At 38.1% G+C, this 14792-nt stretch overlaps 1 protein-coding gene across 6 annotated transcripts in view; it reads right to left on the bottom strand.

The window, feature by feature from the left end:
* The window catches only part of SEMA3D (semaphorin 3D), a 141389-nt gene that overhangs the window by 83302 nt on the left and 43295 nt on the right, over positions 1–14792 (bottom strand). For all 6 annotated transcript variants that reach the window (XR_009967290.1, XM_062631948.1, XM_062631949.1 and 3 more), the window contains exon 2: positions 13625–13815. Coding sequence is in view for 5 of the 6 variants with exons in the window: in XM_062631945.1 (XP_062487929.1) it covers positions 13625–13815 (191 nt within the window). In the remaining variant the exon portion in view is untranslated. The remainder of the gene's footprint in view (positions 1–13624; positions 13816–14792) is intronic.

Raw genomic sequence — 14792 nt, 5'->3', positions numbered from 1 at the left:
CTTTAAAAGACCTGCTTATTAATTAACAGCAAGATCACTTCAGAACAGCTTAAGGTTATTGTAGTATCACGCTAACCAAAGTCCCATCCAAACTACTTTTTACACTAGAGCTGGCTGATGAACAGACTGTCTGAAGAACAGCCAAGCCAGTATAATAAATAAATAAATACAAATTTTAAAAGGAAAAAGAAATATCCTCAGAACACAGAGCATCTGCTCACTCCAGTAGTTTGCTATCACCCAAAAAGAGGTAAAGATCTACTCCTCTTGACCCTTGTCTTTACTGGGTTCTCTCTTACCAGACAGCCACTTCTAGTGAAACTCTATTCATTTTTTGTGTGTGATGTAGATGTTTCTCCATTAGATGTAGAAACCTCCTCCCTTGTTTTTTTTTTTGTGACTGGAAATCCTTGTTAACGGTTATGATGGAGCTGTTTACTAGGAAAAGGTTCTCTGGTGCTGATCACAGGAGGTTTTAGCTCCCAGGGATTTCTCATTCTTTTCAGCTGATTTCTAAAGTACAGCTGAGCATTGCTGGAGCACATAATTTCTGAGCAAACGTCTTTCTCTTCTCCACCCATGACATAAAAGCTGGCTAGATTATCTGATTTACTGTATATAACAAATGCCTTATAAATTCTGCACTCTATATTAAATCCCTATTTAACAGTTCTGTGTCCTGGTTAGTACATAGGATGGGGGGAAGACGAAAAATACAGGATCACAATATCTAATAATCATTCATTCACGTCATTAACACCAATAAACAGGAGAGACTCATGAATTTCACGGACTACTGTATTACAACAATACGTATCACCCTGTTACTTTTAAATCTCTTCTGATGACAAGCTGCCAGTCATATCACAGTGCCCACCCATGGGACATGAGTAAGACACAGAATATGAGGGAAAATTCCTTCTCATCTCCAGGCACAGGAATTTGATCCAAGTAAGGATAAATGATACGCTTGTGCAAATGCTCTAAAGTACTTTCACTGCTTAGAGTCATGCAGTCCACGGACCTTTGCAAGTGTGTTGGTCACCAAAAATATGTAGACCTAATTCCCCACATACCTAAAAGGAGATGACCGAGTCTGCTCTCCACTTCTCATTTCCTTCTTATTCAGAAGGAATAATCTCTGTAATGACCACCCCAAATGGACATTTGTCATATGATGCTTAACACTTCTTGTATTTCTCAGTAAAGAGCCACCTAGGACAGCTACAACAGGGAGGGAAAAAGCTGTCTCATGACTGAAGTGCCCAAGTGGGAACGAGCCCTGCCTAGTGCCTTGTACAGTCATCTGTTTCACTGCATCATAAGAAAAACACTTGTAAAATGTTCCAGATTGAAATGACAGCACTGAACACTGATTCCTTACTGATGCAAATGTCAACACAAGCTGCAAAGTGGTGAAGAATCAGGTTTGGTCAGTTATTTACTAACTATTGAAAAGAGACTGGAAAAAAGACCCTGAACACAGCCACTGGTAAGATTAAAACTGAAACATGACCTAATAAAAATTGTCAAATAAATATTAATAGAGAATTGATTAAATTACAGCCCAATAAATAATTGTTTTTACTCCAGAAAACAGTCCAATTTTATGGATTGAAGTTGTCCTTCAGTGATGTATATTTAATATCATCACGGATATAATACTGGACAAAATTGCTATGAAAAGCACATTTGCCCAATGGTTTTCAAGCTTGGAGAAAGCTGTTGATTTGAATTACTGCATCTCTGTAGCCAGGCTAATATAGAAAGAGCATTCTCACAATGCACAGAAACAAAGCTAGTTACAGGGATGATTTTTCATGAATACATGTTCAGCGCTAAATTTATAGTGCGTATCTGCTGGTTTACTGAAAATTAAATACTTTTTTTTCCAGTCTGACAACTAAATGAATATTCAGCAAACTCCCTTTCTGGGTTAATATTTCACTGCTGAGTGGTGGAAGCTGGAATAGTGACTTTTATTCATTTAGAAAAGCATCGCAGTGGACTTGGCTCACAACAGCAAGATCATTTCTTAAATAACCTCCAGCAGCAGAGCCATGGCATAAATGCTTTGAATGAGAAACTGTCATTCTGTTCTGATGATATGTCTTTACATTTATACAGCACATTTAGACTTCTTAGCCTCAAGTCATATGTGGTGACCATAAGCATGCAGCAACCTGGAACCGCTCGGTCAAGGCTCAGAATTGCCTTTGTGGCTGGTCACTGATATTTTTGTAATGATAAGCAATGCCACAAGTAGCAGAAAGGCAACTTCTCAACCTGTTTCGAAACATCTACATCTAATGACACCTTTGAATGACTCTGAATTTAAAGGCTGTATACACATAATACTGTAATTTTCAGATACAGTGAAAAAACAAACATCACATTGTTTTCCACTGGATGGGAGCAAGTCCTTTCATGTACTGGAAAATACTGGTGACAATTTACATGGGTATTGTGTGAATCCTCAACTAAACTTTTGAGCTAAGGAATGCCTATATAGCAAAAATACAGAAATTTACTTGATTCCTAAAGTATTCCGAGTTTAAAAGATCCACTTGATCCCAGATGTATTTGTACAAAAGCAAAGAGAATAGCTCCAGTCTACTACTAGTCTCTATAGCATACTGCAAGAAGCAAGTTATATTTTGTTTAGCTGCATCTCACCATGGACAATGATTGATTGTGTGTGTGTGATTTATTCTGCATGTCACATGGCTCTCATTGCCATACAAGGAATTTTATTTGTCCTGGAGGAAACTGTTATATTCATAGAATCATAGAATCAACTAGATTCAAAAAGACCCTTAAGATTAAGTCCAACTGTTACCCCAGGATTATGAGGTCCACCTTCATGGAACAGCAGAGCCTTCCCAAAAGCCTATGCATTACTGGAAAGAGAGAAAATATGATTCCTTGCTTTTACAATATTGCATCAAAATCTTGGTTCTCTTCCTGTGTAGCCCCCAAAACCAGCTTTATACACCATTTTGGAGTTAAGCTGTTATGTTCCTCTTTTAGGATGTAACTGTTCTCCAGAAGGGTATTATGGTCAAGGAAGCTGACATTGAAAAGGGAACTTTTCCAAATATTATTCCAAAATTCAGGAACAGTCCTCCACAGGCATTTCAGGACATTTTCACATTTGTCTGCTCAGCAATCAGCAAACTTACCCTTTCCCACATCTCTATTTGCAAATACTTTTCTGATAAAAGTAAAATACTTCAGCATTTTACAACCCAGAAAAATCATAAATAATTAAAGTAGCTCAATTATGCATGATGCTCCTCAAACCTTCATTACAGACAATTGTAACTAAGCAATAGCTCTCTTGACACAGAACTGTGAAGAGAATTTTTACACTGTTCATCAACAAGGGACAGATTATCTTATCTTCATATAGCTACTCCACTCATAAAGAAGAAAAAAAAGGAGAAAGAAGAACCAGCCTCATGATGTAAGGTCTGATTTTCTTTTATAAGTAATGCTCATGTGAAAGGATGTGTTTCTGCAAGATAGGAATTGAGGGTACTGCAGATTATTTAGTTCGTCTATTTCTAAGCCGGGGTTATAATCAATATACAGTCCTATCTTTGTGTGATTCAATATTTCTTAAATGTGCAAAAACGGTAATACTGTATAACAAAATAGGTAGTTGCTTACCTCCAAAAATGCACACAGGTAAAGTATGAACTAAACTATTCTTGCTTATGTTTATAGAAGTGTATTTTAGTTGTGTTTTAGCTGCAAATAAATTCAAATAGTAAAAACAGCTGCACAAATAAACTGTAAAGTGTTATTACTGCTGAGATGATTAAAAGCTGCTTTGTGACCTCATGTTATTACTGAAAAAAATGCAAAGGCCCAATTCATAAACTTCACAGAGCCAAACCAAACAATTAACTTTAGACAGCACAACTGAAAATGTATTGAGTGAAACATCTGTTTTTTCTGAAGAAGACCTAAGAGTGTGGATTTGCACAGGTTCCCTTTTCTTAAGTAGTTTATCTTTCTTGCAAAATTGCCAAAGTAAGCAAACTCACTGCTGTTTCCAAGGCAAAATTAAATCACTTTTTTGTCCAAGTGAGATACTGTGGATATTTAAAGAATATGCATGACAAATGTAATTCAATAAAAATGATTGGCAAGCATATGAACTTTGGTGATGTATAGATAATTGTTGGCATCTCATTATACATACCCCTCCATTAAGAATGCCTGGCACCTTGACAGACTTCAGTAGTACCAACGCTCCTCTTTAAATGAAAGCCTGAACATACAAACAATGGACTCATCATGTCTATTTCATCCCTTTCAACTGTCACGACCAAACATATCTTTTCTCCCTTCATTTCTCACAGGTCATCAGCCAGTGTAATGGGTAGATAATCTGAATCATTTAAATGAAATCTGTTTTCTTCCGCTTCAACCTTACTTCAGATTTCCTTAAAAGTATTCCAACAGAAAGAGGATATTGCTCTCCAAGAGCATAAGACATTTTCCTTATATCTTTCGGTGACCCGAGTTCCAAGCAGCTGACAAAACCTCTTCCCTGTTCTGAGGGAGATGACTTATAAACTTACCTATTCCTAAAACTATTCTGAAAACACACGTTACTAACTCCATAGTTGCAAACAGCCTATTTATTTACTGACCCTCAAAATCAGCAGCTTTAAATTAACTATGCCTCTCTCACTCTCTCTAGCTAGAATCCCAATTCTCATATGCCTTGGAGCAACTCGAAATACAGTAATTTCATTCATGCCTTGGTTAACCATTTCCCAGCCTTTTGTGTCTCCCAGTCTACCACACAATCAAATACACAGAAAGCAAGAGAGTGATGATAAGCTTCAGCTGAAAATATCAGCAAAATCCTCTTTAATTGGCTTATTTGATAAAGCTGAGTTAAACTCACTGATTGTGAATCAGTTTTACTGCTCTAACTACTCTACTATCTCATCTCATAAACCTTGCAGCTACCTTTAGGTGTATAATCATATGACCTGCAATCAGAAAGGCATGAATCTCATGAACGCATAGCTGTGAGGAATGAAGTGTGGAGGTTTGTTTACATTCTGAGGAAGAGGCAACATGAAAAAATGCACTGACAATGGGTTGCACCTAGTAGATGTTTAGCATCAAAATCATCTTGGGGATCTAGGACTTTTATTAGCTTGCATGAATAAACACACTCCACTCCAAAGCAGTGGACTCTTTCTTTCCTGATTGAGTGGAGACATGCACTTTGCAAGTGCATCCAGGTGTTAAAAAAGTAACATAGTGATCATATTTAGCACTTGAAGGCACATAGCTCTTCATCAAAGTATGGTTCATAAAATTATATGCAGTTCTATCGCTCCTTTCAAAACAAATTACTGTCATTATATTGCACTTGCCTTCAAAATAGCACCGACCCTTTAATTTTGGGCTTGACTTTGCTCAGAATGATGCAAAAACGGCTAGAGTGTTTTCAAGCACCTGTACCTGCGTTTTCGACTAACTGCATCTTCAGAGAAACTTCTGAGAGCATGATATTCTCTGGAGATGCACACAGCATCCCAAGAACAGACAGAGGGGCTTTTTGCTACAACTTGTAGCTTATATATCCATGGCCAGATAAAACAACAGCAGGTTGTGCTATTTGTTCCACCCACATTATCTGGTAGCAGCTGTACATAACACGACACATTTTTAAATCCTTGGTCAGCTTTTGCTTTGTCAATGAAATTCCATCATTAAGAAGTAAGGTAAGTGGACTCTTTCGCACTTGGAGCAAATGAGAACTTTGGTGTGGATTTCAGAGTCTGGGATTTAATTTTGCAAGGAGTTTTCTCAAATAAATCTGAGGTATAATTGGCTACAGAAACTTGGATTTGGTTCAGCAGCTGCTCTGACACTACAGATAGGTGCTGACAGATTCCTTTGAGACTCTGACTCACTTTACTCAGACCCGCTTACACAGATTGTGCATCTGACGCTAGTACTTGCTCCACTGAGCCTACAGTTGTTATATATGAAAGACATCAGTTTTAAAATGGCCAGATATCTTAATAATACTTTCACTTTAACTTTTTTTCTCACCAAGTTCAAACGTATTTGTCAGTTTCCTAATAAGCATAATGTTCATAACAAAGCAGACAAAGCTTTCATGCTAAAAGATAAGAGACCTTGAACTGCAGTGCCATGAACAACTGTTGTAATAAGTGTCAGATGGCATAGGCCTGAAAAACATGTTAATATTGACACTAACAGCCTTGGGAAAGATACTGAGAGCATAAGCTATTCCTGAAGAAGGCGAATTGACAGTGCAAATGAGGGCCAATACCAAACAGATTTACTTTCTTCGTTACTTCATTAGTGCCTCTATTTTCAAGAAAAATCCAGATTTGTTGCCTATCATTGCTATTATTGAAAACTAGTTGCAGTTTCTACACTAGTGTAATCAGATCCTACACACCAGTTATAACCAGTTTCCATGACCAACACAGATTTTTATGGAAATCTTCAAAAGGTGTACATACCACCCTTTCCCTCCCTCTGCATGCTCCATAGACATATATCCCATTTGCTCTTGCATCAAAACTTGGAGCCAGACCCTGAGTTTAACCACTGGGACCTGCAATAATTTTATCAGCTGAGGATCTACACCCAAGTGTATAGCAAGAAGCCATGGTGGCCATTCTTCTCTTCAAGTATGGGACCAGAGTCCTCATAAGCTATATGGTCAGGATGTAAAGCTAAATAAGATACAAGGATAAAGTCCTAACAGTGTACGTTCTTGCCAAAGGGTCTGATTAGAGCTGGAACTGGTGCAAGAGAAAGGGCAGACCCATGCATCTGGGAGCAGATGAGGGAGGAAAGAACTGGATATGTGTACCTGGGGAAAAGGGAGATGTCCTCTTTCCAGAAGCTGCAAATTATGTTGGCTCAGATGGTGTAAAACCATATCTGAGAGAGCCTGTAAGATCTCTTAAGTTGCAGATGGTCCTTGAACACTCTTCCCACAGCCCCTCTGAGGGCAAGGAAGTTTCTCATAACTGGCTTCAAAAAGCTCTTCTGGTTTCTCAACTCAACCAAGCCAGGCCCAGATGGGCACAGCAGATACAGTAAAAGAGGTGAAACCAGGTCTAAGAAACAATAATCAGCTCACCACCATGACCCACTTCCCAGGGAGCAAAGGCAGCATTTGGGAGGGCTGCAGGGGCTGTGGCAGGAGAATTGCCTGCACAGGAAAGGAGGCAAAGGGCAGGACCTCTGCGAGCAGATTTACCTGCCAGTGGAACAGATATTTCCGTTGCTGGCAGCAACCTGCTTTAAGAGGTTCCTGCTTGCTCTCCCCACATGTAACTGCTTGTTCCTGTACCCGCAGGGGGGTTCCCTCTCTGACATGGGTCAGATAATCTTTCTTTCCCATGCTCTGAATGAGGAACAAGAACTTTTATAATGACAGTGGGGACATTAATACTTTAGCTATTTCTACCATCCTGACTGCTGGTTGAGTTCACATGGGAAAAACTAATAGCCCTGCTCTACATTGCTGCAGAAGTGCAGTACAGAGATACAATACTATAGGCAAATACTGTTAAGTCATTATTTGGGGTAGCCACATAGTATGGACATTCTCTAAGAAAATGTGGTTTAAATGTAGAGAAAGACCATTTTCAGGAAACTTCAAAGATTTTTCCAGTTTTCCAGATATAATTTTATTTGATTAAAAAATAATCAAGTGTAGCAAGGTAACTCAATTGGCTAATGTGAAGATAGGTTTTCAAAATAATTTTGTACTGGCAATGGCGAAGGACCTCTAAGAACAAGGAAAATAAACTCAATTCACATTATTATAGCTTGGACTAGCACAATATTCTCCTATGGCAAAGTGAAATATTATCATCAGATATACTTTCTGATGTTGACAGGAAGTAAGTTCTTACGAAGTCACTGAACAGCTGCATTAATTCCATTATGTGTTGGAGTTGGCTTTGCAACTTCTGTCACATTCAGAGTCTGACATACAGATGTGCAGGTGCACCCAACATCTGCCTTGTAGACTTAGGCAACATTGTGATAGGACCGTACTAACTAAAAATTATAGGGCAAGAGATATCAGAAATGTGTGTCTGCAAAACGTAGTTATGTGCAACATCATTATTATTTCCTGTCAATCCTAAGCATATAATCTATCATTTAATATTAAAGGGGGTCTTTTTTTTTATTATTAATATTTACATTTATTTATCTATTTGGGGGCACCAGTGGGTGTCACAGAGTGCTGCTGTGTTACATGTATAGTGAAAAATATTTTTCAAAGACATCCAGGTTGGATGGATGATACAGAGGGAGTTGTAAAGCTGTCCCAAAATTGCCAGATAAATTTAGCATAAAATTTCAGTGCCTTCAGTAACCTCTTTGCCATCAAACTCTATAGCACAACCCAGAGCACTTCTCTGTGACAGACAGGATTTAGATCACAAAGGAGAAGCCCTTTTTCTCAAATTAGTGAGAAAAAGGGTACTTTTGTCACTCCCACCCTTGTCTAAATGTCTCTGTTTAACCACAGTGAGCCAGTCCCTCTGACTTCTCTGATAGAACTCTGGCGTGATAAAGGAAATTTTGTCTCCGTCTCTTTCTGCCATCTCTTTGTGCGTTTATCTCTGACTTTGACTACAGAACAGACCTCCCCTGCACCCCTCAGCCCTTCTGTGAGGAACTCATCTATAAATGGAACATCAGAAATGGGGAGGGAGGAAAGGGAAAAAGGATGTGACTCAAGGACCTGCACTGCAACCACAGATGTCCACTGCTAGACATTCACTGACGTCAAGAAGATCATGCCCTCAAATTAGTGCATAGAAAGAGAACAAGGTTGGGATCTTTCAACTACTGTGAATTGGATTTGCTTTACAAATGTCTTTAGTAAAGTGCAATTAGACAAATATTTTTGAAAGTACCCTCTTCGAAGCTGATGCCACTGATCATATATCTTCCCCACATTCTTCTTCTAGGCAAGCAGTTTTCTCATGTTGTCTCATCCTCCTTTTTACAAGGGCCAATAACTCTTCCCAAATTCTTGCCAAGAAAGACTTTGTTTTTTTTTTCTCATCTTCTGAGATTTAATCAAGTGAACATTCAACAGAATAGTTTGGCATTTTGTGAACACAATTCTTTTTTTATCCAATTGAGGCCCTTTTGTGATCAAGAAAAAAAAAAGACAACTGTTGTGAGCTACAGGCTGTTTACACTGTTAAGAGGTTGATACGGGTCAGTTCTCTAAGGTTATTCTTAGTTCAACTGCTATGTAAACTGTTGATGTCACTGACGGGAGGCTGCTCTCCAGGACATTATATATATGATAATTATACGACAGAAAATGCAACATATAGTTGGATCTGACCTCCAAGTTCACTAGTTTAAAAAAGGAAAAAAAAGTCTGTAAGAAACTTACTGTTTTTCCCATTACTAAAATGTAATAAATGCCTTCAAGTTTATACTTAGTCTGTACCGTATACAAGAGTGTTTCTTCACATGGACAGCAAAGGCCCATCCATCTTTAACCTAGGGTGGATTGTAAGTCTCAATGTTGACTGTCTCCAGAAAGCTTTTTTGAGAGAAAACAGGCAAAAATCTATCTCATAACTAGACAATCGTTTGAAGCTGGGGTCTCAATTCTCATATAAATATTTTAAGTTACTCTACTAAGGAATCTCAGATAGATTTTTCTGAGAAATCAGAAATCATCAAAAATGAAGAAAACAACAAACAAGGGATTCAAGAAAAGCAGCACTTCCTCACTCAGCATATTTTCCTTGATTTTCATAGACATTCAGAATTACAGCTGCTGATATTACCACAAAAGCACATATTTACTGACTTTTCTTCCTCTTCCTGTAGGGCAAGCACAGCTGCTGAAATGCAAGCTTATTTCTATGCTTTTTTGTACATCATCAGTTTACCATGTTCCAACCATTCATAGTTGTGCAACACCCTCATCAGAGTAGTGGGATTACCACAGTGTCACAGACAGTTTAAATGAGTCTCATGGAGCTATACAATTGTAACTATAATTTATATACATAATTAAATGATGCATGACAGGGAAACATGCCAGCTTTACTGAAACAGAACAAACTAACTTCTCTGATGCAACAGTTAAGCATCTCAACAGTTATAAAATGAAACAGGTTTAAAGCAAAAATCATTCAGAAAACAGGATACTTGACATTGTAAAGTAGCATGTTCAAAGGATCATTTTTAGAACATTAAGGAAATGTACTAATCCAGTCAAGTTTTCAAAAGAATTCCTGGCACCAAAACGTTATCCTCTGTTTGCTTTTTCACCATGCTGTAAGAATGGATCACTCTTAGGGGAAAGAAAATCATGTGCAAAACACCATGTGAAGCTAAACAATCCTTAAACATGGCTAATTTCCATGTGGAGCTGATGATTTAGGACTGTCATCCTTCAACAAAGAGAAAGAATCACATGTCTTTAGTTTACGTATTTAAGATGAAAAAAGCAAGGAGTGGAAATCTGACACTGCTTCAATTTACTCCAGTAGCAAAACTCTTGCCATGACTTTAGTGGGAGTGAGACTGTATCTTAATTCATTCAATGTGAAGAAGAAACAATCAGCTGAGAATAATGTTCGTGTTTATTAGATTTAAATTACTGCCATAGTTGTTTCTAGCAGCGTTAAGTAAATCCTGTTGCATAAGCCAAAGTTTGCCTTCATCTTGCCTTTACCTATGTGATCTGTCACAATGCAGGATCCTGGTCTTCTGACCAAATCACCACTGGTCACAGCAAGTGTGGCTTGCTTTTGGGGCATGGCTGCATTCCTGTATAGGAATGATATAAATTTGTGGATATGTCACTGGTGACAACGTCCAAACCTGGGCTGGGGCATGCCCCCCAAACAAGAAAACAGGGTGCACACTTCAAATAAATGTAGTATGTGAGTGCACAGATTGCTTCTAACATGTCCATGAAAAGTGTCAAAGTAAAGCAAAGCAATAGGCTTAAATCTGCAATTAGGAGTTTGTACTTTTACCGGAAAATCTAGGATAGTCGCAAATTGAAAAAAGTTGATGTTTTTTATCTTTTCCTACAGGACAATCAACCTTTATGTCTGGTTATTCTCTGCCTCTCACTATAAAGTAAAGCCTGGAAACACACACACAACACCTGTATGGATCTACCTGTCAATACTCTGGGAAAGACTACTACCCAGAAGAGAGACAGCATTTGTCACTTGACATTCCTTTTCTTCTCCCTACTCTCTGGGCATGAGCATTTCCTAGCCCTCAGCTGAGGTGTGCTGGGCTGCAGCTGTGAGATGAAGTAACTGCAGGGCAAAGCCCTGATTGCTTCCAGCTCTCCTGCCTGAGAAAATGCTCAGCTGTTCTGGGAAGATGATGCTACCCCACCCCATAAACACATTGCACCTGGAAGGGGATGAAACCTTCCCTTCAAAGACAACATCTTCAGCAGCCAAATGAACACATATGTGTGACCAAGTGTTCAGAGCTGCCTGATGTTGCCAATGTTGGTCAGTCTTCCATGAATAAGGAAAAGGGCCCCCTATTATCCTCCTCATGGAGTCTTAATTCCAAAGAATGGAGATGCCAGGACTTGTCAATGATATGACTGTAATAATTTTATGGGAACTGGCAAGACAGTTCATTTCTCCTATACCTTATTCTCAGAAACACTGAAGTTATTTTGGCTGGGATACCTGGTGGGGGAGGAGGGAAGGTAAGCTTAATTCTGACAACTCTATTAGTTGTGACTTCTGTTATGCTGTTATCAGCAACGAAAATATGATTTCAGTATGACAAGCACTACCTGCACCATTTACAATGCAAAAGTGTGAAAACAAAGCAGTAACTTTTTTCTTGTCTGTGAAAAAGTAAAAACAGTCATGTGTTCCCCCCTCCCCCCAAAAAAAAAGAAGAGAAGGTACAGTAAAGTCTGATATTCTCTTTCCTTTAGCTTTTCAGTTCCATCACAGCTCTCCAAATTAAGATTTATGTGCCATTTTGTATCTTCTGTTGATTTTTTCCCCCTACAGGGATATAGGTGGATAAGTCTGGATAGGAAACTATATCCCTCAAGCCAAACTGAAAGGTTTATAAAGTTGCTAATAAAAGTTTGGCTCAGGGCCTACATATCAATCATCCACTCATTGTCTTTTTAAACGAGCTCAGGCATTTTCCCAACCACTCCCAGTGGGTCTCTGCCACTATTTTAAACTAAGATTTCAGTGATTTCTTTTTTCCCTGTGCTGACCTAAATAATTTTTCTCTCTCCCCCTCCTTACCTGCCAACTGCATTCATCAGGATTCTGCCAAAGGCTGTATGCTTTTGAAGTTGAGAGGAATTCACTAATTGTGAGTGTCAAATCCACAATAAATGCCACTACCATATGGTATACGCTGCTATTGGGAATTATCTCAAAAGGCCTAGCTGTGAAAAGCCTGCCTGTCTGTAAGGAGGGTTTTATTGCTAACTTTCATAACTCATGTCAGGTTGTTTGGTTTCTGTATTCATTGGCTTAAGTGAGTGCAACTGTTTCCTGAATTTATAAAAATGTTGTCAAGATGCCTTAATCTCTCTTCCTCTGAATCTCTCACACAAACACATTAAAACACATACATACACAGCAGAACAGCACACACAGTGGCACATGAATCTCAATAGTATATCCTTGTGCTTACTCAAAAAATTCCTGTATGTGTTAAGCTCATGATAAACACATCATAACCACTGATGAAGGTTTTACAACATCCTGTCCCATCATACCACCCTGAGTGTAATTCTGCAAAGCATAGAAAGACCTAATTTTGAAAAACTGAGAGCAGAATTAGATGCTGGATGGGGTGCTGACATAACTAAACTGGACATCATTTCCTTTAACTAAACAATACAGTATCAGTGATGTATCTATGTGCCTTGTAAAAACTGTGGAAGTGATCTGTACACTCAAAGCAAAAAGAAATCTGATTTCTATAAAAAGTTGTCCACCAATACATAAATACAACCGTATTTAAACCCCTCAGCCAGTAACATTCTCAACAAGAGGTACACAGGAGGTTAAGAAAATCCCCCTTTAGGGAAGAAGAAAGAAAACATTTCAAGAGTTTCACATACCAACTTAGTGATAAGGGAATTACAACAATAAAATGTCAGTGCCATTTGAAACACCTGGGCAGCTCTCTCAACTTTCCCTGATGTTCTAGAAAGGTGTGTGTGTCCTCCACACTCCACGTCATACCCACTAGCCACATTGGGAATGTTTCCAGTGTTTCAAGTAGCACTAGAAGCCAATGTTTAGGCAATGACTCCTGCCTCATCTACAGATTAATATCCTTTTGGAGCAAACTGAAATAATGCTTTACAACCCCAGTTTTATTTCACAAACATGTACCCTTTCATCCAAAAAAGATAATTTAATTGTGTCCTTAGGAAGAATTCATCTATTTTTAAGGCCCCTATCCTGTGTTTCTGGGAACTCTAGGGACAGTGTTTCACTTTCCTAGTTAATAATAAAAATCAATTGCTGGCAATATCACATCAAAACAAAAGGGGTGGAATCAGAGAAACTACCCAAAAGTTTACCTTTGTAGGAAAGCTTAAGTCTTGGGATATTTTGTCTTGATGTTCCAGTGACTGGAAGGAACAGCATCACTAAAGATAACAGGCTGCAGGCATGTGGTACTTGGAAAGCTCTCATTCTGCTCTCTTCTTCTGTATCTTCTTTTGCACTATGGTGAAATATCTCCCCACTTTTCAAACAATCCAAATTTAATCTGGAAGAAAAAGAAAACATCTGTAGATTTTTTTGCACTGTTATATAAATAATAATTCTGAAAACAAGCCAGACCTATCTTTAAAGAGTAGCTCATTTAATACATTTGCTAAAAAAATAAGTTCCTCTAGTATAAATTAAAATGTTGTAAATATCTTTAACACTAAACTTACACAATTTGAGGTTGGAAAAACATGTAAACCTCTCAAACACCAATGTCTAGCATAGCTGAAGTTTAAGCAGAAATTAAATTAATGAATTACCCATAAAAATAACACTTTCCAATAAAAAGTGACCATGAAACTTGTTAGTTCATACTGCTTCATTGGATATCTTCATGTTTTATAACTCTGTCTTTATCTCAGTATAACAGGTATGTATGTTTATGCTATGACTAGAAGAAACTGTAATATCTCAGATATCATGGGTGTACAAGCTGAGCTAACAGTGAGTACATACCCATCATAAACTTTCATAAATAAACTAAGAAAATTGGATAAAGCAAGAAGTTGTGTTTAGTTTTAATAGAGAAAAAAGTCAATGCAGCTGATGGATTTAAATGTACTCTCAGGATGATATTTCCAGCAGAATAACTGCCTCAATTCACCCACCAAAATGTCCTATAAACTTTAATGAGTGGTTCACACTGGGGTCAATAGGCTGATATGGGACTTCAGTAGCACAGTGTGCAACTAAGCCAGCTTTGCAACACTTTTCACTAACTAACAGTCATTCATATTCTAGAAATCTTAAAATGTTTTACAAATGAAAGTAATTATCACTGTCCTTATATTCCCTATGCAAAAACAGAGTCATAAAACTGCAGTGAACCTACTTCCTCAAGGTCACACAGCCACCACAGTAGTTGAACACAAAGCAGCAACAGCAGTCCTGGTGTCCTGCTCATACCCAGTTGTAAGAGATCCCGTTTGCCCAATAACTCCACTTTTGAATATTAATATTAAAATTATTTCAAAT

This window comes from Pezoporus occidentalis, unplaced genomic scaffold, assembly GCF_034315485.1.
Source record: "Pezoporus occidentalis ecotype Australia unplaced genomic scaffold, CSIRO_AGI_Poc_V1 ctg38, whole genome shotgun sequence".
In the NCBI taxonomy this organism is placed as follows: Eukaryota; Metazoa; Chordata; class Aves; order Psittaciformes; family Psittacidae; genus Pezoporus; species Pezoporus occidentalis.
Note: the sequence above shows the minus strand (reverse complement) of the source record. Positions and strands in the feature narration are given on the sequence as shown.